Below are 25,198 nucleotides of genomic sequence, written 5' to 3' on the forward strand. Positions count from 1 at the left end.
GTTTCAATTACTTAGAAGTTAATATGCTTTTCATAAGACTCTCAAACAAGTGTTCTCATCTACCACATAAGTTGTTTAACTCCAAAATTCCCTCAACTTTCAACCTATGTCCCTAGAGTAGAGCTGATGGTGTCTAAGTAGAGTTTTTTCAGGTGACCCTTCAATTTGGTTGGGCAGTTCTCTAATTTACACTTTGCTTGAGTGCAAGCAGAGTTCAAAGAAACCCTATTGGAAAAGTACCACGTTCTGCAACTTTGTTCACGGGAATCACCAAATGTTGGTTTAATTTACCAAAGAAAAATTCTACTCTTGTGCTTTTAGGTGCATCTTTGGCAGTAATGTATTTAGTTTGATGTCTTATTTCAATACCTCTGTGTCTTCTGGCACTGTTTTAATAAATTACACTTTGGGGGGTATCTTCAGTGTTCGGTATGCACTGACAAATAGCTAAGTGTGGCCATTCTCTATCTCCTACTATTCCTCTTGAAGGAGAGCTGTTCAAACACTTTTGGTTGAACTGTTAGGGGTAACGCTACCTTTGTACTCCTGCTGATGCATACACTTTTTTTATTTGGCTAGGGTATGAGTCAAAGTCTGCCTGAACCACACAGTTTGAACCATTTCCCACCAATCTCAGGCTATACTTTTGATACGTGACAGAATCAGGGGCTTGTAAGAGAAAGGACACCTCCTTTCATTGTTTTTTGTTTTTTTTTTGAAAGCAGAACGTGTTGGGGGATCCTACTAATATTTTAAAGGTCTGAAAACTTGATTTTGTGTCAGATTTCCAGTTGTGGTTAATATTTTAAAGTATGCCAATAATTTAAAAATGCCAGTTCATCATTCCTTGCTAGTAATTATGTGAATTTTTCTGCTCGCAATGGGAAAGTTTTATGATGGAGCAAAACCGGTTCTTTACTGAGTGAAAAATGTGTGTAATTGAATAATTACAATTGGGTATTTGGCAATATGCATTGATGATTTTGGAAATACCTTTAGGCACATGCATTAGAAAAGTGAAGAAAAGACAACTTTTGGCTGAATGTGTTTCTCACTATATTGCATTTTTTCCCCTTCAGCCCTACGTGCTTACTGACCCACCCGTCATCAGAGTGACACATGGAAAAATGTATTCAGAAGTTACGTGCCTCTTTCTTCATTTGACACACACTGTGCGACTATATAATGTACAGGGTAAGGTGGCTCTAGAAATAGAAATGTGCAAATTGTTTTCCATCATTTTCTATCAGTTTTTATTTTCTATCTGCTTTGGTTCCTTTTAATGCTCCACTTTTTCCAGCCCGAATAGTTGGTTTGAATCAGGGTGATGCCGATTCACAGTAAAACTTCACATTTTCAAGCTCTGCAAATGTGGAATTTGCAATAATTCAGACCCATTTCCCGTCATTTTTCCTCCTACAATAACCGGATACTTATCCTTGCACACACTTGCTCCTGCTGGCGGAGTAAGGAGGTGGGGAAGGTGAGCCGGCTTCACCGACTGGCTGGGAGCAGGGTCATGGAGGGTGAAGAGCGACATCTCAACCACGGTCGTTTCCCTCAACCCCCTTCAGCCTCCCCCATGCTTCCTGATACCCTCTCTCCTCTCCTTCCCTCCGTGTGCTGCAACAAGCAGGAGGCAGTGCCAGCAGGTCGGGTGGGCAGGATGGGCAAAAAAAAAAAAAAATCAACCTGACCTTGCCAGCCAGTCAGTGAGCCGGGAGAGCTCCTCTGTGGGTTCAGAATCCCAGAAACCATCAGTGGGGGTTGTGGGGAGGAGGGGATGGAGGTAAGGGAGTCAAGAATGTGCATATTACTCCAGCCTGTACCTTCAAACACCTCTTATAGGAACTGCACAGAGTTAGGCAGACTGCTTAAAGGAAGTGGGTGGGAGGCAGAGCCTAGTCAACAATTTGAATTTTCATTAATTCAGATAGAACATTCCCCTGTTACTCCAAATGCATGAAGCATATTGTATTCCAGGATAATACATTTGAGCCCAAACTGGCAATGATAAGAAAAGTCTCTTAATAAAGTACCTGTCTACAATAAAAAAGCACTTCTAATGAGAGTAGTAAAAGAAAATAAGAATGCCATTTCCTTAAAATGTGAACATAGAAGGAAAGTAAAGTAAATAGGATACGTTTGTCTTGTAATTTCAGGTGTTAAACCAGGTATCGTAAACCGTGGGGTAAGATTAGTCATTTCTTTTTTCTCTCTGAACAAAAGTAGCCGGCCATTGTGCTAATAAGTGTTTAGAGTGTGCAAGGCAGATACTGGAAAACCAAATAAACCTGCCATTTTTGATGGCTGTGTATTCTGTTCTGGAAAATGGGTTAACCCAAACAAGAGGTTCCTTTCCTTGAAGTTCCACAAATATATGTTTGTCTTCAGCTCTATTTCCTTTTGTTTCAGATCTAGTACAGAGTATATTAGGCTCTCTTTTTTTTTTGTTTTTTGTTTTTATGGTAGTACTTACTGTGTGTTGAACACTGTTCTAAGTCCTGGGGATAGATATAAATGAATTAGGTTGGACATAATCCCTGTCCTGCATGGGGCTCACAATTCAAGTGGGAGGGAGAACAGGAAAACTGATGCACAGAGAAGTTAAGTGACTTGCCCAAGGTCACACAGCAGAGTTTGGGATTGGAACCCATGTCCTCTGACTCCCAGGCCCATGCTCCTTCCACTAGGCTGTGCTGCTCCTCTTAGTATGATGTGAATTATATAAGTATGAAATACTTCATGTCAAATATTCTTCCTTTTTTGGCTAATTAGGCCAGACTTAGTGACAAAATTTTGAACAATCTGTGCTTTTTCTCCTGTCTCAGAACTATTCTGGCCTTGATGCAGCAATAACACTTGTATAATTTTAGGTCTTTTTATTAGAATGTATCCATCAGTATAAAAATAAGCATAAACATTGCCATATTGCTTGTAAGAGCAGGGTAGCTAGGGATATACCACTTAACATCTCTATTCTCTCAGTTATCTCTGTTTTTCTCTCTAATAACATTACTAGCCTATCATCAGTGAATTTATCCTGATCCTTTCTTAAACTGTGTCTCCCCCCCTCCCCCGCCCCATTTAGTTATCCCTCTTTATGCCTTGGCAAAGTTTTATATAATAATAAAAGTAATTGTTATTTTATTTCTGATAGTGCTCAGCATTATTTTAGCTTTTTTTGGTGCTGCTGCACATTGGACTGATGATTTTGAAGGAGCAGTTGATAATTCAAAGCTCTCTTTCCTGAGTGGAGCCTAGAGCCCATTTTATTTTGTAGGTATATATATACCTATATATAGGTATATATATACAGGCCACATCTGCAAGTTTCCCCGTTAGTTGGACATTCCAATTTTCCCTTCTCCTTTATCTCAGGTTCCTCAAACGATTCCCTCGAGAACCCCCAAGCACACCTACGGCTTCAAGCCATCTCTCCCCCTGGATAGCTATGCTAGCTATGATTGTCGTTGTTCCCTGTCAGAACTCTGCATGGGTAACACATTCTATTTCCTACATTTGTTTTTTTTCCCCCCCATGATTCCATTGGCCCACAAGGTTAATTTCTTTCCATTTGGGCCAAAAGCCCGTTAAGCGGCTTCTCCCCTCAGATGTATTTTTACAGACTAGAAGATGCTTTCAGGAGTCCTTCCAACTTCACAGATGTTTTCTTGATATTCAAAGTTCACTTAGTCTTTTTAAGGGATTTCATTGTCTGAGAACACTAAGTTCTGTCTCGCAGGTGGGTATGGGTCTAGTCAGCTCATCAATTAGGTATCCCTTCCAGGTTGCCTGAGGAATCGGAGCTGCTGTTGTAAAAAGCTTCAGGGTTGACCTGTTCATGAGACCTGGGACTCACCCAGGAGGGTCCAAGCCCCACTCCCCAGGGGTCTCTGAGCAGGGCAGCCCTCCCTCTCCAGATTTCGGCTCCTCCAGTGAACTTCAGAAGAAGCTTCTCCTTCAAGGTAAGTCTGTCCCTTTGCCCCAGGGCAGGGCAGGGGGTTGTAATCACCCCCTTCCCTCCCCCCGCCCCCTCCGGGTACCGTAGCAGACGGGGCACTCTTTGGTGAGCCCGAGAAATGCTTAACAGGTTCTCCTTTACTTCTGGGCTTCTGGGGGGAAGGGGTGGGGCCATCCTCTCTGTCTCCCCTCTAGTCTGCAAGGGTCAGCGTTCTCCCCCACCCCCAAACCTCCCCTCTCCACCCAATGACCTTCTGGAAGCAGGGGAGGAGAGAGTCCCCAGTGTGGAACCAGTTGTAGGCAGCTTAGTAGTGTGCTCACCCCTTCCACCTTGGGGAGAAGCTAGAGCCCAGCCCCCTTATTTCAACCTCCCCCTGCCCCTGCTAGCCATTCTTAGGGTAAGGGAAGGCTTTCACACTCCCCTTAATGAGCGTGGCTACCACCCCCAATTTATGAATGTCTTAAACCAAGTAGACATAACACATGCTGATGAGGACATGACTTTTTAGGGCTTTATCAAATGATATTGTCAGGTTTTATTTTATTCTCTTAATTTGGGTAAAAATCAGGTTTAAATTTCCAAAACTTGGGGTTTATTTCAACTTTGGTTTTCATGATTTACGTACAACATCTGCATGCCAAATCCTTCTTTGGTAAGATTACTCCTTTGGGACATTTTCAAATGATTCAAATGGCTAAGCAAGGTAACATCTTCCTGTTTGCGTATAAAGCAATCTTAAAGCAGCCTCTCTCAGATTAGGGTGCTAAACTCCAGGATCAGTCCAGAACTTAACAATATCTAAGTCTTGGTTTGGAAGTGAGGGCTCTATTTTGGAGTGAAAATAATGAGGATGTTCATATAAAAGATAAGCAGAAATTAACTATGGGTACCAGTTACCCAACTAGAGAGTGGTGAAAGGGGAAGTTCTGCAAGAGGTTAAAAAAAAAATTAACATTTGAAAATGACCAAATTTCCCAATGTCACATTTCAAAATATCCCTTGTATTGGACTGTGGGCACGCTGACATTTCATCACACAAATACACTAAATCAACTTGTTGCCTGGCAGAGTACGGATGGATAATTAAATGTTCCTAGTTCTATTCAACAGTGGAAATGTTGAAAAGTTAATTTTTTAAAAAAATTCCATTTTGGTGTACAGTTTTGCCTGATTGAGAGCAGCAGCAAAATAACCCCATATCACTTTCATTGAAGGCTCCTGAATTTCCACTATTTGTACATATTTTCTATCTTTGAAATATTCCCGGGAATTCTCTAATCCATTGGCAACCTCTATCGTAGTGGATAGAACAGTGATCTAGGAATCAAGAGTACTGGGTTATAAATCAGTCGCATCAGTGATTTGTGATGGGACCCAGGGCAAATTATTCTTTGCCACAGTTTTCCCCAATCGTTAGTTGATTAATAGTGTTCTTTTAAGTATACTTCACCGGGATAGTGAAGGTATTGAAATAATATCCTGTATGCCTTTTTAGAAAAAAAGAACTATAAAATATACTGACTTTTTTTTGGTTCAGTGATTTTGAATCATATAGCTTATAAATTTCCCAGAAAAAAATGAAAGGATTAAAATGAAATATAATTTTATTCCCTATAGTAAAACCCTTTTCTGTCCTATTTCATGATGTACTTTCAGGATTTTGGTTTTAAGTATAGTACAAATTTGATGCTTAACTTTAAATTACATTTAGAATCCCAAAATAAGATCATAGTTCTTGATATAATAGGAACTTTTTCCATCTGTGTTAAATTTTAAACCGCACCTGCCTGCAAGTACATAATATACAGTGACACAGAACTACTATGATCTGTTAGTGACATTTTCTAGCTGTGGTTTCATTTTTCTTCCTTGCTGTAATTATTTGACTTGGGTGCCCTACTTTTTGACATCAACAGCTGCCTTGAAGTATTAGGTTGCCATGGGTTACCAATGTGTCATGTACATTTTCAAACACTGACAGAAGGGTTCAGACCCCAGATCTGTTATGATACATGTCTTAAAGTTTTCTCCAAGGTACACATTTTTTTTATGAATACCAACCATAGTGCTGGTTATCATTCTGTTGTAACCCTCAGGAGAAAAACTGTAAATTAATACTTTTGCCTTGTCCCCTGCCAAAGTATTATAGGAACAGTACTTGTAATGGATTTTGCTAAAAGGAAACAAGTAGCCTAAAGTCAAAATATAATGAGCTGCCATCTAAAATGTATTGCAAAAGGGCTTTCTTGGTTGGAATGATTGAATAATTGCAGAACACAGTATTTAGCAATCAGAGAGAATGTGAAGTTTTTCTTTGAGGTAATTTTGAACGTAAGCCTCACTGATTCAGTATAAGACTCTGCTATTGGGAAGCAGTAAAACAAGCTTGGTCCTCTGAGACTGACCTATTAAAGCTCTAGATGAGGTGAGTTCCTACAGCGCCACCATGAAGCAGTGGTTCGGCAAACCTGCCTTCAAATATCATTGTTATAATAAAAATAAATTATGGCATTTTATTAAGCACTTACTATGGGTTGAGCACTGGGGTAGGTACCGAGGCTATCAGATCAAACAGTCCCTGTCCTATGTATCTCATCCCCATCTTTCAGATGAGGAACTGAAGCACAGAGAGGTGAAGTGATTTTCCCAAAGTCATACAGCAGGCCAGTGGCCAAGCCCAAGTCTCCTGATTCCCCTGTCCGAGTTCCACAAGGTCATACTGCCTCTTGACTAGTCATTGCACGTGCCTGCACCAGGCAGGCCGCAAAAAAAAATCACGGAATTCATTCAGTTGTATTTATTGAGCACTTACTGTGTGCAGAGCACTGTACTAACACTTGGAAAGTACAATTCAGCATTAAGGAGAGACAATCCCTGCCCACCCCGGGCTTACATCTATTAGTTTATACTGCTAACAGGACCTGATCAATTAGCAAATTCATTGATGGAAGAGAGACTTAGTTATCATCAACATCAGTGGTATTTATTGAGTGCTAACTGCTTGCAGTAAGCTGTACTGTACTAAGTGCTTGGGAGACTATAATAGAGTTGGTAGTCATGTTCTCTGCCCTCAGCGCGCTTACTGTCTACAGGGGGATTATTATTGGTCTTTTTTGGCTGCAAAGTACTTGGAAGGGCTCAGACAGTTATGTCAGGGGATTGCTTGGTCATGTGTGCCTCAATTTTTTTTTTTTTTACATGGCCACAAGAAGCTGAGAGCAGCTTAAATGTTGTCTTTTGATTTTTGATGGATGTGGCGGTATCGGGATGCCTGTGGCAGAATCAAACTCTCCCCCCTGTAGACCGTAAGCTCATTGTGGTCCGGGAATGTGTCTCTTTATTGTTATATTGAACTCTCCCAAGTGCTTAGTAAAGTTCTCTGCACCCAGTAAGCCCTCAATAAATAGGATTTAGTGAATGACCAGTGGTGTGTGTCTCTTAGTTGGGTTTTTTCGACCAACTCAGTAACCACTAACTTAGGTAGTTTGTTAGAATGAGACCTGTGTCCTGCAAACTCTTGACAACAAGGAAATTTCTTCTGGAAAAGATAGAAAACCTGGGGGGGTGAGGGGTAGAGGGGTAAACTGTCCACCTCATGCAGACCTGTTCTATGTGGAATTTATGCCAATTGCACCAGCACCATCACCTAAACAAATACAGAAAGCTGCTGGTGTCAGATGAAGTCAATGATGGCATCTGATGCACTGCAGCTGAAATCATGCATAATAATAATAATTTGGGTATTTGATAAGCATTTATTATGTGCCAAGCCCTGTACTAAGCACTGGGGCAGATAAAAGATAATAGAGTTCGACACAGTTCCTGGCCCACATGGGGCTCACAGTCTAAGTAGCATATGAAAAGTTACCGCACCTGAGTTTTTCTGTGATGCTGTTCCTTTGTGAGGTTTTACTGTCACCAGCAAATTGACTTGTGAACAATTGCTTGTGAAATATATTCTGCAACACTGCAGAATTCCTCTCTTTCCAGATTCGTCCTTGGGGGATATGTCCAAGCTAGTGTCTAGTACAGTGCCATGCACTCTATAGGTGCTCAGTATGCAGTTGCTTGATTTGTTCCTAGACCTGAAAACAAGAGGCGAGCCAACTGTTCCTGTTCATTCAGAAGACAAGGACAATTTGGTGGTTATTCAGGTTTTACATTGTCTCTGGGAGCACTCATAAAAGTATTTCCCTGTAAAATCAAATCATGAAAACTTAGAAAGTATATACATCTTTTCAGTAGTGATTTATAATTAATACATTATACTGGCTTTCTCTTGCACCTGTACCTTAGTGATTTGGCTTTTAACAAAATGTTAAGCTTACAGTTCAGGAAGTCACATTCTATTTCTAGTATTTTTTAAAAAATCATAGATTTGCTTCCTTTCCTTTGCATAATGCTCCCATACACTGTGGCATTAGTTTTTCCTGGTCTGAGTAGTGTTAATGATACATCCATCAAGCAATCAATCAATGGTATTTAGTGCATGCCTACTACGTGCAGAGCACTGTACCAAGCGCTTGGGCTTACTGCTGAGAAGCAGTGTGGCTTAGTGGAAAGAGCACAGGCTTGGGAGTCAAGGGACATGGGTTCTAATCCTGCCTCCACCGCTTGTCTGCTGTGTGACCTTGGGCAAGTCACTTAACTTCTCTGTGCCTGTTACCTCATCTGGAAAATGGGGATTGAGACTGTGAGCTCCATGTGGGACAACCTGATTACTTTGTATCTACCCCAGTGCTTAGAACAGAGCATGGAACATAGTAAGCACTTAATACCGTAATAATAATAATAATTCCAATACAACAGAATTAGCAAACACATTCCCTGCCCATAACAAACTTACATCTTCATGTTTTTAAACAACAGAATTGGGTGGAGGTTTGGTTTGGTGAAACGGTATGCATGGAAGTATTGAATTGTCAATTTAAAAAGGAGCAGACAGTGCAAAATATTTTGCAGAATTAGCTAGTCGAATGTATTCCAGAGAAGAGTGTAGGGATCGTAGTGGGTGACAAATTGAATTACTCAAAAGTATGACACTGTCATTAAAAAGGCAAATGTTATGTTGAGTAGTTTTTTTGATAAAAGTAGCGAGAAACAAGCCAAGTAATTATTTCATTTGATTGGGCACACTTCTATTTGAGTTGTATGTTTTGTTTGGGGCATCAAATTTTTAACGAGACAGACAAATTAGAGAATTCTAACCATTAATGATAAGAATAAGAGCTGTGAGTAAAAGTTAGAGGAAATTCTAACCGTCGCTATTTCAGTAGACTGAGAAGTTACATAAATTATAGAGGAGACCTAAAGCCATTACTCCAAAAATTATTAAATGTAATAGTTTGAGAAAAATTCAAACAGTGTCTGGAAAGAATCAAAGTAGCTCAGCATTTGAAATGATTATGATCTTAGGCACCTTAATTATGAGCTTTAATTCCATTTTTTAACAAATTAAATCCTTAAGGTGTGTGACAGGCTAAACTAACCAGGGCATTGTTTCACCCAGGGCATATAAGAACATAGGCAACAATCTCCAAAATCATTAAGCATCTCTAATGTAAATGGACCTGAGCTTCTAGATAGGCTGTGCGCCTCTTAAAGCTCCTAAAATAATAACAAAATTCCAGGGGCGGTTTTAAGGGCAAAACATGAACATTTCCCTATAGAATGTTTACAGTTTTCTCTGTGTGGCTAGGGATGTGTTAAAGCACCTGAAACTACAGATGGATGTAATAGAAACAATAGGTACAGAGAAGGGCAAATGAGATGATCGGGGGGTGGAAGAGTTTTCATTTGAGTAGACTGAAAAGGTTAGGACTCTTCCATCTGGAAAGACAAAGGAATGATTGAAGCCTACAAAATCATCAAAGGGATGGATAGGGAAACAGTTGTTCATTAAATATCTTAAAAATAGGGTGAGGGGTTGAAGCTTAGGGGGTTGTAGTTCAAAACAAATGAAAGGAAACACTTTGTCACATAGGGTGGTGAGTAAATGGAATTTGTCTGCAGATTCTAGAGGGGTTTGAATAAATTCATGAATGAGCTGTACATAATGGGTTACTGGAAAGAAAATTAGGGTTAGAGCAGGGGAAAATTCAAGATGTTGTATGGTACTTCTCTGACCGTGAGGAGGAATTTCACAGAGGCCAGCTCTCACACAGTTTCTCCGAATAGCCTCTTACTGCTATCAGGTGCAGAATATTGGTTCTCATGGTCTGACCCAGTAATTGTATTGCTTAGATTCCTTGAAGAACATAAGACGTTAATCAAAAGTTTTATTTCTTCTGGTTCTTGGTTTTCGCTGTAGCTAGCATGAACGATCCATAACCACGTGAACCCCTAGACTGCAAGCTCCCCTCTAAACTATAAGCTCATTTTGGGCAGGGAACATGACTACTAATTCTGTTGTACTCTCCCGAGCGCTTAGTACAGTGCTCTGTATGTAGTAAACGCTCAATAAATACAATTGATTGATTAGTTTGTCCGTGATTACGGACTCTCGGTCAGAGACGGTGGATGAGCCTCAGTCCTGAGATGTAAGGACCAAGAGCCTGTAGAGAGGAATAGATTATAGTACTAGTGGCTGGCACAGTATCACTCACACTCCCTTGTTTCTGTCAGTCATGGCCCTGCTAGGGCACGAATTTCAACAAGTAGGTGGACGAGGGCAGCACATGTGCTGTCTTTACCCATGTTAACCGGCTAAAGGTAGAAACAATCAATCGATGGTATTCATTGAGCATTGAGCATTTACTGTAGGCAGATAACCAGTCCAGAACCCAGGTCTCAATCAATCAGTGGTATGTACTGAGCATTACTGGGTGCAGAACACTATAGTAAGCGCTTGGGCAAATACAGCATAAGAGTTGGTAGACACATTCCCTGCCCAAAACGAGTTTACAGTCTAATCTCTCAATTACTAGAGCAGTGCTCTTTCTCCGGACCCAATAAGCAGCGCAAGAGCTTTTCTATAAGACCATAAAATAACTCACCAGTTACCTAAGATCTAGGCCTGCATCGTAATGTGGGACTAGTAATAAAGATAAATCAATTAAATTTTAAAGATTACTTGGATTTTTGTCACTATGGCCAAATTGGAAGTATGGTCACTGAAATTAGAAGGCCTTGATTTGCATTTTGGAGAAGATCTTGGACAGTTTTCATTTTGTATCACAAGAGTATGCATGCAGGGGACTGCATCAGTAATGCGCAAAGTAGTTGTGAAGCAGTGTGGCCTAGGGGAAAGAGCACAGGCCTCAGAGTCATAGGATCTGGGTTCTAATTCTGGCTCCACCACTTGTCTGCTTTGTTCATTCAATCATATTTATTGAGTGCTTACTGTGTGCAGAGCACTGTACTAAGTGCTTGGGAAGTACAAGTTGGCAACATACAGAGATGGTCCCTACCCAACAACGGGCTCGCAGTCTAGAAGGGGGAGACAGACAACAAAACAAAACATGTGGACAAGTGTCAAGTCATCAGAATAAATAGAGAGAAAGCTAGATGCACATCATTAACAAAATAAATAGAATAGTAAATATGTACAAGTAAAATAGAGTAATAAATCTGTACAAGCATATATACAGGTGCTGTGGGGAGGGGAAGGAGGTAGGGTGGGGGGATGGGGAGGAGGAGAGGAAAAAGGGGGCTCAGTCTGGGAAGGCCTCCTGGAGGAGGTGAGCTCTCAGTAGGGCTTTGAAGGGAGGAAGAGAGCTAGCTTGGCGGATGTGTTGACACTGGGCAAGTCATTTAACTTCCCTGTGCTTGTTTCCTCATCTGAAAATGGGGATTCAATCCCTCTTCTCCCTCCCACTTAGACTGTGAGCCCTATGTGGGACAGGGACTGTGTCTGATCTGTTTATCTTTGTATCTAGCCTGGTGCTTAGTACAAGGCTTAGCACATAGTAAGCATTTAACAAGTACCAAAATAATACAGATACAGTGAGTAAGTCGGTGAAATGTGTGGGCTGGGTTGTGGCAGGAGAGTAGTGAGGTGAAGTAGGAGGGGGCAAGGTGATTGAGTACTTTAAAGCTCATGGTAAGGCGTTTCTGTTTGATGTGGAGGTGGATGGACAACTACTCGAGGTTCTTGAGGAATGGGGAAGCATGGACTGAATGTTTTTGTAGAAAAAATGATCCGAGCAGTAGAGTGAAGTGTGGACTGGATTGAAGTGAGATCGGGAGGCAGGGAGGTCAGCAAGGAGGCTGATAAAGTAATCAAGTAATCGATAGGACAAGTGCTTGGATTAACGTGGGGGCAGTTTGGGTGGAGAAGAAACAGCGGATTGTAGTGATGTTGTGAAGGCTGAACTGACAGGATTTACTAATAGAGTGAATGAGAGGAGTTAAGGATAATGCCAAGATTATGGGCTTGTGAGACAAGAAGGATGGTGGTGCTGCCTACAGTGATGGGAAAGTCAAGGGAAGGACAGGGTTTGAGTGGGAAGATAAAGACTTCTATTTTTGACATATTAAGTTTGAGGTCATGACAGGACATCCAAGTAGAGGTGTCTTGAAAATATAAAACTGCAGAGAGAGAGAGAGAGAGAGAGATCAGGACTGGTGATGTAGATTTAGGAATCATCTGCATAGAGGTGGTAGTCGAAGCCATGTTGTTAGCATTATTATTCATATCATTATCTTTCAATCTCCCCACTATGCTTGTTCAGTAATACACATTATCCTTCTCGTTAGTACCTCAAATGGGCTAAAGGGGGTACCGAGACATTCAGTGCTCCACAGAATCATTGTTTTATTCACAATTTTACAGAGTGATTCTATAATGGTAGGATTCATTCTCTCTACCTGACCTGATAACCAGAGGAGGTTTGAGAGGTGGAATTTCCAGTGAGTGTGCAGTTATTTACATAGATATGTCATTACCTCCTCAGCAATATCAAGTCCATTAACAGAATCTATAAACGTAGGTCATCCTAATTGAGAAAACACTGTGTTCCAAAGCACCTCTGCTGTAGTTAAAGCAGTGTGTTCAACCTGTCCAGAAAATGAATCCACTATTGCTAACAAAAAAAGCATTTTCTCTAGATGCTAGGTTACTAATCAATATAATCAATTTTCAGTCATTGTCAGGGTCCTTCACTTGGCTGATGCATTAGAAGATTTCTGATCTTTACTCTATATCCCTGAACTTTAGCGTGGGTTAAGCTATTGTGTATCCACACTTGGATGTCTTTAATAATTCTTGGCCATCACAGTACAGTCTTTAGACCCTTTAATGAGCTACTGATGCCTTTGTTTATAGTTTCATGGCAGGGTTGTACTGTCTGGAACCTATTTGTACAGAGAACCTAGTTGTACAGAGAAGCAGCGTGGCTCAGTGGAAAGAGCCCGGGCTTTGGAGTCAAGGGTCATGGGTTCAAATCCTGGCTCCGCCACTTGTCAGCTGTCTGACTTTGGGCAAGTCATTTCACTTCTCTGGGCCTCAGTTCCCTCATCTGTAAAATGGGGATGAAGACTGTGAGCCCCCCGTGGGACAACCTCATCACCAACCTCCCCAGCGCTTAGAACAGTGCTTTGCACATAATGCTTAGTAAATGCCATCATTATTACTATAATTATTATTATTTGGGAAGGCACTACTTCCTATTTCCTTGGGAAGCCTCCGATTTGGGAAGCTGCTACCTAAGGAAGCAGAATGCCTAGTGGAAAGCGCAAGGGCCTTGAATCAGAGGACCTGGGATCTAATCCCGGCTCCGCTGCTTGTCCATTGTGTGACCTTTGGCAAGTCACTTAACTTCTCTGTGCCTTAGTTTCCTCATCTATAAAATGGGGGCACAGTCTCCGTTCTCCCTCCTGCTGAGCCTCAAGAGGGACAGGGACTCTATCTGACCACAGCACTTAGAACAGTGCTTGACGTAGTAAGTGCTTAATAAATATCATTATTATCATTACTTGTGTACAGTAGGACACATGAGCATCACTGGGGAGTGTTTAGTGTTAGCACCAATCTTCAGTGATTGTAATAATGTAGTACATTTCTACATTATTTCATTTCTGTACCTTCTAATAGTAGCAAATCAATTTTCAAATTTTATATTTTACACATGTGAAACAGCACTAAAATATTTGGCCATATACATAATATAAATATATGTATATTCATATTATATTTATTCACATTAGAACAAAACATAGTTGTGTTGATTTAACAAATTCCCAAATTCAGTTTATCATAAACTTTGTGAGATTTTTCCACAAATTTAAGTGTTCTATTAGTGACTACACCGTGGGAGTTATTCATCTTTTAACAATCCAGATGGAGGCACTGCCTTCATGTGACAGTGCTGTACTTAACAAAGAAGTTATTTTGATAAATTATAATAAAGCCCAATGCATGAGCTCAATGTTAATAACATTACTCTGAGAATCTGACCATAATATGTTTCAAGATTATCATAGAAGCTTCTGCAAATGAAAGTTTTCATGGTTTTAAATGATGAAAAAGGACCTTATAAATTTCAATCATCCATAATTAGGGACTGTTAATATAATTGTCCCCTCTTTAAAATGTATCTTGTCAATTTAACCTTAATTCTCTTCTAAAGATTTCACAATCCTGCTTAATCCCTCTGACCAAAATTCCTGCCTGCCACATCCCTTTCATTTACTATGCACAACATTCCAACCCTCTATCACTCCTCCAACGTAATCATTATGGACATGATGAAGGGTCATCAAAATTTTATGATGCTCTTCTCAGAGGGAATAGTGAAGAGACATCTTGAACCAAGGCCCTCCAAAAATACCAGATTTACAATTTAAAACCTTTTTTTTGCTTCATCTCCACCTTCAATATGAATATTGTCACAAATGCAACTAAATTAAGGCCATCCTGGAATTAAGTTCTCTGTGCTGTCTTATCTAATCTCTGGAAGTCCAGCTAGAATGAACAGTACAAGTTTTTTTTTCCAGACTAAATGTATGAAATCACATTAAAAAGAAAAAACAGATATCCAGATTTAAACATATTACCGCACACTTCTTTTTTGCCTAAATATAATATAAAGCCCCACTTAGTTTGGTTAATTTGAAGACCAAGAGCTTTACTCTAGCCAGTAGTGAAAATGATATTCTCCCTTTCCAAATTGTGTTTATTTTCTACTAAACTGATCGTGATCAATTAATAGTATTTATTGAGTGCTTACAGTGTGCTAAGTTCTTGGGAGAGTTCAATAGACATGAATCAGTACAATAGAATCAATAGACATGACCCATGCGGTCGAGGAGTTTGCAGTCTAGTGGGTGAGACAGACCTGAAGAGTAACTTCAGATAAGAGAAAGCTATAGGATATAAATAAGGGGTTATGAGGGCCCAAGTGCTTAGGTGATGTAGAAAAGCTGAAGTGACAGGTGGGGAGATATGCGGTGTGGGAATGAGAGGTTAATCAGGGAAGGCTTTCTGGAGGAGATGTGATTTCTGAAAGGCTTTGAAGATGGGGCTCGGGGGGGGGGGGGGGGGGGGGGGGGAGTGCTTTGGACCGTTGCATGTGACTAAGGGAGTTCCAGGTAGCTGGCAAGGCCTGAGCAAGAGATTGGTGGTGGAAGAGATGAGGAGGCGGCAAGGTGACTAGGTGAGTTTGAGAAAAACAAAGAGTGTGAGCTGGGATGTAATGGCAGAAGCTGGTGAATAAGTAGAGTGAGAGCTGATTGATAGAGTGCCGTGAAGTTGGTGATGGTGGTGGTGGTTAGGAGTTTTTGCGCACACAGTCCGGGAATATAGGAAAATAATAGTTTATACAATTTCTATAGGTAAAATTTGAATTGTGAGAAGCAGCATGGCCCAGTGGGAAGAGTGTGGGCCTGGGAGGCATAGGACCTGAGTTCTAATCCTAGTTCTGCCACTTGTCTGCTACGTGGCCTTGGGTAAGTCATGTAGCTTCTCTGTGCCTCAGTTACCTTATCTGTAAAATTGGGGTTAAGCCTAATTTAATCAATCTTACTTACCGAGTGCTTATTGTGTGCAGGGCACTGTACTAAGCACTTGGGACAGTACAACCGAGTGCTTAGTAAAGTACCTGGCACAGAGTAAGTGCTTAACAAATACCATTTAAAAAAAAATAAAATATTTCACCACAATAGGAAAATACTGGAAGACTGGCTAAGGCACTCAGCTCTGATTCAGGAAAGAGAAAGAAAAAAGAAACCATTTTTCTCAACCTGGAGACTCAGCTTTTTGCAGTTTGGGGACATTTTTCAAAAAAAGAAATACAGCCCTGTCCATGTTCCTAAAATTGAGTTTTTTTATGTTGCAATTATTCCTTATCGTTGCTGATTTATGGAGAATGGACATGGTAAAAAGAAAAAAATGAGGCTTATTTTCACATATTATCTCTTGTTTTTCCTCTTTGGCCCCATGAATCTATTTTTCATAAAAAATATGAAAGGCACCCATATCAAAACATTTTCACAATTTTCATATTCTATGATATTTTTCAGTTCTTGTGAGCTCAGTGAATGCTGTTTTCTCATGACCATTGGATTTTTCTGGGTCTTTTAGCCTGACATATGCCCTGTATTCTTGCCCAGCTTTATATGTGGTAGAGATCCTATTGCTACAGAATGACTGTTGGTGATTGTGAGAAATTATTCATTTTATCTACTCAGGGTGCTTTTCGTAGATTTTTTCCCCAGGGGCAAGAATTGAATGATGACCTCACTGGATAAAATATCGATACCCCACTGTTAATTTTATTAACTTGAGAAAAAAAATTCCAGAAAGAAGAAACAAATAGGTATAGAATCCTAAGTAATGAAATAAACATAAAAAGAGAACCAAGAATCCTACAAATTCTTCCATTAGAATTTGAGCTGATTTTGTCTTTCATTGGAGTAATTTGAAAAATAATGCTTAGCAGGTGCTGCTTGTGACAGCTTGGCCAGAATTACTCTGTAATTACCACAGTACTAAATTTGTCTTGTTCCTGATTTAAAAAAAAAACTTTGGTCTGAGTATTATTGCTTAATCTCAGTGATTGTGTTATCAAATGTCTTGTCTCAATTCTTCAGTAGAATTTTGAGGGTTTTTACATGATTTGGATAAACTGTAGTAACTTTTATTAATATAACAGACAGGCTTGCATTTTAGTTTTTGAGGAAACTACTGCACGTCATACTTTGAGATATATCCTTGCGATTGTTTTTCTTGCAGAGATTGGGGGTGGGGTGGGTTTGTGTAGTTTTTTTGATATCAACCTTAATGATCTTTTAACTGATGGTTGAGTATGAGCTTCTACCATATTTTGCCCAGATATAAATATGCATCTAATGTATAATTAGTCCTTTCGTGTGTCTTGCGTATCATCTTTAATTTGCATCCCTTACCTTAATTTGTAGCTATGCTTTATATAGCACTCCAGGTGAACCAACAAGGATTCTAGGAATCTGGCGAAGAAGTGTTCACGTGTGGTAAAGGGAGAAAAGAAATTCGGAATTGGCACTCCTTTCCCTTGTAAATCCATATTACTCCCTCACAGAGATCTCTGCTCTCTTGACCCCATCCATCTTTCTGAGCGCCTCACACCCCACCTCGCCTCCCTCTCCACCCAATCTTGATGATCAGATTGCTGCTCTCAACTCTACCCTTTCTACTCAGCTATACTCGCTCGGTCCCCTTTCCCTTCGCCGCTCTCATACCACTAACCCACAGCCCTGGATCACTGCCACTGTCCACCTCCTTCGCTCTTATGCTCGAGCTGCCGAACACTGCTGGTGAAAGTCTAAACACCATGCCAACCTCGTTCACTTCAAGTTTATCCTTTCCTGCCTTAACTCAGCCCTCTCCTCTGCCAGACAAAACTATTTCTCCTCCCTTATTGACACCCATGCCCATCATCCCCGTCAGCTCTTCTGTACATTCAACTCCCTTCTCAGGCCCCCGGTTCCTCCCCCCACTCCTTCCCTCACCCCCAACAACCTGGTCTCCTACTTCATTAATAAAATTAAATCCATCAGGTCTGACCTCCCCAAAGTCACTCCCCCCCCCGCCTTCTCTAACCCCCCGGCTCTGAACACTCTCTGCTACTCTCCCATCCTTCCCAGCAGTATCCTCAGAGGAGCTCTCCTCCCTCAAGTGCTACTCCGGCCACCTGTGCTTCTGACCCCATTCCCTCTCATCTCATGAAATTTCTCGCTCCATCCCTTTTCCCCTCCTTAACTTCCATCTTCAACCGCTCACTCTCCACTGGTTCCTTCTCCTCTGCCTTCAAACATGCCCATGTCTCTCCCGTCCTAAAAAAAACCCTCTCTTGACCCCACCTCACCTTCTAGTTATTGCCCCATCTTCCTCCTACCATTCCTTTCCAAACTCCTTGAACGAGTCGTCTACACGTGCTGCCTCGAATTCCTCAACACCAACTCTCTCCTTGACCCCCTCCAGTCTGGCTTCCGTCCCTTACATTCCACGGAAACTGCCCTCTCAAAGGTCACCAATGACCTCCTGCTTGCCAAATTCAGTGGCTCATACTCTGTTCTAATCCTCCTCGACCTCTCAGCTGCCTTCGACACTGTGGACCACCCCCTTCTCCTCAACACGCTATCCAACCTTGGCTTCACAGACTCCGTCCTCTCCTGGTTCTCCTCTTATCTCTCCGGTCGTTCATTCTCAGTCTCTTTTGCAGGCTCTTCCTCCCCCTCCCATCCCCTTACTGTGGGGGTTCCTAAAGGTTCGGTTCTTGGTCCCCTTCTGTTCTCGATCTACACTCACTCCCTTGGTGACCTCATTCACTCCCACGGCTTCAACTATCATCTCTACGCTGATGACACCCAAATCTACATCTCTGCCCCTGCTCTCTCCCCCTCCCTCCAGGCTTGCATCTTCTCCTGCCTTCAGGACATCTCCATCTGGATGTCTGCCCACCACCTAAAACTCAGCATGTCCAAGACTGAACTCCTTGTCTTCCCTACCAAACCCTGCCCTCTCCCTGACTTTCCCATCACTGTAGACGGCACTACCATCCTTCCCGTCTCATATTCCCGCAACCTTGGTGTCATCCTCAACTCCGCTCTCTCGTTCACCCCTCACATCCAAGCCATCACCAAAACCTGCCGGTCTCAGCTCCGCAGCATTGCCAAGATCCGCCCTTTCCTCTCCATCCAAACCGCTACCTTGCTCGTTCAAGCTCTCATCCTATCCCGTCTGGACTACTGTATCAGCCTCCTCTCCGATCTCCCATCCTCTTGTCTCTCCCCACTTCAATCCATACTTCACGCCGCTGCCCAGATTGTCTTTGTCCAGAAACGCTCTGGGCATGTTACTCCCCTCCTCAAAAATCTCCAGTGGCTACCAATCAACCTACACATCAGGCAGAAACTCCTCACCCTGGGCTTCAAGGCTCTCCATCACCTCGCCCCCTCCTACCTCACCTCCTGTCTCTCCTTCTATAGCCCAGCCTGCACCCTCCGCTCCTCTGCCGCTAATCTCCTCACCGTGCCTCGTTCTCGCCTGTTCCGCCATCGACCCCCGGCCCACATCATCCCCCTGGCCTGGAATGCCCTCCCTCCCCACATCCGCCAAGCTAGCTCTCTTCCTCCCTTCAAGGCCCTATTGAGAGCTCACCTCCTCCAGGAGGCCTTCCCAGACTGAGCCCCCTCCTTCCTCTCCCCCTCGTTCCCCTCTCCATCCCCCCCATCTTACCTCCTTCCCTTCCCCACAGCACCTGTATATATGTATATATGTTTGTACATATTTATTACTTTATTTTACTTGTACATATCTATTCTAGTTTATTTTGTTAATATGTTTTGTTTTGTTCTCTGTCTCCCCCTTCTAGACTGTGAGCCCACTGTTGGGTAGGGACCGTCTCTATGTGTTGCCAACTTGTACTTTCCAAGTGCTTAGTACAGTGCTCTGCACACAGTAAGCGCTCAATAAATACGATTGATTGATTGATTTAGCTTGGTTTCTTTGTATTCTCTTGTCCTTTCAAAATAGTGGGCTCCATCCATGTGTCATTTTATTAAATGATCTTGTATCAATATTTTCAAAATATTGGAAAGGGGGGAAAAAATCCTTAGCAGAGAGAGGGAAAGGATCCAGTACAAGCCATGATGTCTGGTTTGTCAGGATTATAAATTTTTACCTGTATTGAGCCCAGAGGATTTAGGTATAGATGAGGGGAGGGATGTCAGAACAAGAATAATTGATGGGTAATGAGTCTAACAGGAAGAGGGCCTGATGACAATGGTGAAAACTGGTTTAGGCTGGTAAGAATGTCTGGCTGATGGGGCAGTGGGAGCTAGCGAAGGTGTGTGTTCTTTTGCACAGATTTTGCTCACGGTTCTTCCCTGGCTGCCTGGCAAGAAAGGACTCAGCAGGAGACATTCAATATGGGATGTAGAATGGAAACTACTAATGACAGCATATTGCACACAGGCGTTCCATTTCCCCCTTCCCCCGTCCCCCACCCCCTTTCAAATAGCATGCATATTGTAAACATTGATGTAGGTAATTAATGTAGATAGATTCCAAAATAGTATTGATTCTTATATAATTGGCAACAATATTTGCCCAGACTTGGAATCATTATGCACAAATACCAAAATTTCATGATCATCTACTGAAACATTGCATCATATTCTATTAAATCAACATGCCACTGAACAATAGCCTGTGATAATCACACAGTAAAATATGAAACTTCTAATATCCACTGAAACTATACCCAGCTATCCGGAAGGTAACAACACAATGAATTGACATTCAAGTAATTACTGTACCTATTGGTACATATTTAGGTTGGGTGTACATTGTATCTCATCTCCCCTATTAAATTTTAAGTTCCTTGGAAACTGGGATGATATTCTTTTAACAAAGATGACAAAGCGTTGAGTTGACATTCAAGTAATTACTGTATTGGTACATGTTTAGGTTGAGTGTACTTTTTTTAAATCTCATCTCCCCTATTAAATTTTAAGTTCCTTGGAAACACTGACCATTGTTCTTTTAACAAGTTTGCTGCTCTGCACTTATGACCCCTCAGTAAATATATGTTGACTGGGCTATTTGGATTTGGAAAAATTCTGGAATGTAAAAACAAAAAAAATCCCTCACCATTTTTACACTGGTCATACATTAGTCATAATGTATTTCTTCCTTTGAATTCAGGAATAGAAGGCCAGTCAGTGGAAGTTGCCAATATTGTTGACATTAGAGGTGAATATAATCGTGAGATTGCCATGAGGATTTCTTCAGACATTAGCAGCCAAAATAGATTTTACACTGATCTGAATGGATACCAGGTAAATATGTCATCAAATTGTAAGCATGTACTGAAGTGTGAGTATATCAGTAATTTCTATATGTGAAATTTTGTTTGTTTTTGATCATTTAATTAAGGAAATCTTTAGACATTGGGATTTTTATTTTTAAGTATGTATAAAATCTAATTTTTTATTTAAAAGCATAACATACTGTTAGATCAAAACTGAAAAGGATAATGGACAGAATTCATAGCAGAGGATCTGTTGTGGTGTCTATTTCTGATTACATTTCATAATTTATTTTGATATTTTAGAGTGCTGGGGGGCTGTTGGCCTTGGGCCACTAAATGTCAGCCATCTGCTTGAATAATTAATATGAAGTTGAGTCTAAGGTTGTCTCTGCTTTAAAAAAAAATGTGACTTTTTGAAAATGCCAGATAACTGTCATACTATGTGAAAGCTAAATGTGCCTGTTAGGAAAGGAGTAGTTTAAGCATCATGGCAGCCTATTGGTTTTTCCCCCCAAGAATTGGGCCTTAAGATACGCTAACTTATTGCAGTCATATTTTTAAACTACAGTCCTAATAATGTACCATGTTTATATTTCAGTGAGTTGAATTCTTGAATGAGTTTTGTTTATATTTCTGACAACTTAAAAAAAAGCTTTGAGAACTTTGACATGTGACGTTGTCAGATATCTAATTTCAAGGATATATTTCCAATTCCTTTCTGTATCATAGAAGCCCCATTTTATCATGTTTTCACTATGCCTTTGGAATAGTAGAGTGCCAAAATTCATTTCAGAAAGTCATGGCCAAAATTGAGAGCACTGTATAGTTGATGCTGCTTGCAGCAGTCCCCATCTCTTAGAGGACTTATAGATGTGATTATCTTGTTGTGTAACCATTTGTTTTAAACAATTTAAATGTAACTTTTTTTAAGAAACACTTCCCCAAGTATTAACTGAACTGTTAATTTTTGAAAAGGGACTCTGCATTTATAGTAATTAAATTTCCCTGGAATAGTTCCATGCTTGAGATGTTAGCAGTGGAAATGATTTAGGTCTTGTTCTGTGTATTGCTGTCCAAGGAAAATTAAGTCCTATCAATAAATATTCCCTTTTCAAAACTGAAACCATAGAGGTATAGAAGTGTGATTGCATTATTTTCTTAGCTTTTCTAAGAAAGGTAACCTTTCTCTGCCTCATGTAAACAATGGTCAGTAAGAGAAGCAGCGTGGCCTAATGGATAAAGCACAGGCCTGGAGTCAGAAGGACCTGAATTCTAATCTCAGCTCCACCGCATGTCTGCTGTGTGACCTTGGGCAAATCATGTAATTTCCCTGTGCCTCAGTTACCTCCTCTGTAAAATGAGCATTAAGATTGTGAGCCGTATGTGGGACAGGGATTGCATCCAAACTGATCAGCTTGTATCTACCTCAGCGCTTAGTATGGTGTCTTTATACCATATAAAGAGCTATTTGATTCCCTAAAGCTCCCTGGCAGAATATTTTCCATTATAACCGAAGATAGTTGTAGCTTTATAAATAAATCAAGTATTCAAGATCCTTGTGATCATTTTATTTTTATTTTATTTTTATTTTAAAAAGTCAGTTTATTCCTCTTTGATGCATAGATAAAATTGTGTTTCGGGTTGGTTTTTTTTTTTCTTCTGAACATCTTGGCAAGCTTCCATGGCCTTTCCAGAGCCTCTAGAGAATGGTAGCAGGACTACTCCTGGCCCTGCTTCCATAGTCCTAGAATTTCTTCATTGGTTTGGAACAGATAAACCTGATGCATTGAAGAACTGCCCCTTTATCTAGTCAGGCAGCTTGCTTAAGCTTGTCCTCCTAATCTCCTCGAGAGGGCTGGTAGAAGATGCTATTTAGTGGGCAGATTACTTAAGCTTTGTCATTAAAACCAAAATGCCATCCCATCATCATCATCATCATCATCGATCGTATTTATTGAGCACTTACTGTGTGCAGATCACTGTACTAAGCGCTTGGGAAGTACAAATTGGCAACATATAGAGACAGTCCCTGCCCAGCAGTGGGCTCACAGTCTAAAAGGGGGAGACAGAGAACAAAAAGTTAAAGCACCAATTAGAAATGCATGTGTCCCTGTGTTGATAAAAATTATACCTTCAGGAGGTCAAGAAGCTCCCTATCGATAGAGGAAAATCAGTTAATAGTCCGTTTTGCCTTGGCATAAGAAAATAGGAATGGTTTCTTTTGGGTCCATTCAGTAGTCATTTAATTATCATTTAATGCCATAGAGAAGCAGTGTGGCTAGTGGTATTTTTATGGTATTTATTAAGCGCTTACTATGTGCCAGGCACTGTACTGAGCGCTGGAGTGGATACAAGCAAATAGGGTTGAACAGTCCCAATCCCCATTTTACAGATGAGGTAACTGATGCACAGAAAAGTGATGTGACTTGCCCAAGGTCACACAGCAGACAAGTGGCAGTCAGGATTAGAACCCATGACCTTCTGACTCCCAGTATATACAGATACAGATTTGTGGATATGTAGAGCTTTTCTTTTAAAAAAAAAAAAAAAAAAAGCTATTCCCTAAGCATTCCAAGAATGACTTTTTGAAAGTGGATAAAAAACTATTCTGTTTTATGTTGATTACAAATGCAATATGTGAGCTGAGAAATGAATTCTTAATAACTTCATAATTTGTTTTATGTAAATCTTGAGGATGTGAATAGAGTTCTGTTCATTCTTTTTCTCTGTAGTCTGTCTAGTTTAACAAATAGGAATGTTTTCCACACTCTTACAACTCTATGTCCAACTTAAAAATCACTTCACCTTCCTGGCCCATAAGAAGCTTACAGTCTAGAAGGTTCAGGGCCAGGAAGGTGTTTTACCGTTTTATTGTAATCTCCCAAGCACTTAGTAAAGTGCTGTACATATAGTAAGCACTCAGTAAATACCATTGATTGATTTATTGAGTATTTTTTGCCTATCCCTTTGAGGAACATTTCAATTTTTCAGGAGTACTTGTTGAATTAGACAAAAACAGATCATTTTAGAAAGGAATTCCCTCTGGGCTGTAAGCTCCTTGTGGACAGGGAACATGTCTGCCACCTGAGTACAGTACTCTGCACAAGTAAGCATTCAGTAACCATTGATTGATCGATATGGTCTTAGAGTGATGTAGTAAAAAAAAAAAGTAGCCATGTTAATATTTATATATCAATAGAATTTGGTAAAGATAATTTTTGTATTACAGATTCAGCCTAGACTGACAATGAGCAAGTTGCCTCTTCAAGCAAATGTCTACCCAATGACAACAATGGCTTATATTCAAGATGATGACTTTCGTTTGACCCTTCTCTCTGCTCAGTCTTTAGGGGTTGCAAGTCTGAAAAATGGTATGTACTATATGGCAGATATTTAAAGAAAACAGTTTTAAGCTCATAAGACAGAAATGTTTGATATTAATATAGCGCTATATTGCTCTACTGATAAACTGCAGTTAATGTAGTGGTTTGTTGGTTTTTATGCTATTCTCCCTTTACAGAAAAATGTGGGTTTCTTTCTCTCAGAGAATGAAATGATACGTATGGTCTAGCTGTCCTAGCTATCAGTGTGGGGTGCCATAGTTTGAAAGAGCACATTCAGAGGTTCTCCGGAGTTAATACCGGACTGCAGAAATTGGGAGGGTTGTCCTGGACATTTCCGTTACCATTTTCCACACCATCAGTCTGGATGGTGGAAAAGAAAGCAGTTCCACTTATCCACACCTCCCCTGGTCACCCAGTCAAGCTGTGTGTGTGCACTTGCTGATCATTAGCTGCCTGTACTCTCTTCCTCCCTTCAAGGCCCTACTGAGCTCTCACCTCCTCCAGGAGGCCTTCCCAGACTGAGCCCCTTCTTTCCTCTCCCCCTCGTCCCCCTCTCCATCCCCCCATCTTACCTCCTTCCCTTCCCCACAGCACCTGTATATATGTTTGTACATATTTATTACTCTATTTATTTTACTTGTATATATCTATTCTATTTA

The 25,198-nt window shown here is 40.8% G+C and overlaps 1 protein-coding gene across 3 annotated transcripts in view; it reads left to right on the forward strand.

Moving 5' to 3' along the window:
• The window catches only part of MAN2A1 (mannosidase alpha class 2A member 1), a 158,003-nt gene that overhangs the window by 109,687 nt on the left and 23,118 nt on the right, over nucleotides 1–25,198 (forward strand). For all 3 annotated transcript variants that reach the window (XM_038770504.1, XM_038770503.1, XM_038770502.1), the window contains exons 16-18: nucleotides 1,080–1,194; nucleotides 21,090–21,223; nucleotides 24,425–24,566. In XM_038770504.1, coding sequence (XP_038626432.1) covers nucleotides 1,080–1,194; nucleotides 21,090–21,223; nucleotides 24,425–24,566 — 391 coding nt within the window. The remainder of the gene's footprint in view (nucleotides 1–1,079; nucleotides 1,195–21,089; nucleotides 21,224–24,424; nucleotides 24,567–25,198) is intronic.

The sequence above is a fragment of the Tachyglossus aculeatus genome, chromosome X3 (assembly GCF_015852505.1).
Source record: "Tachyglossus aculeatus isolate mTacAcu1 chromosome X3, mTacAcu1.pri, whole genome shotgun sequence".
In the NCBI taxonomy this organism is placed as follows: Eukaryota; Metazoa; Chordata; class Mammalia; order Monotremata; family Tachyglossidae; genus Tachyglossus; species Tachyglossus aculeatus.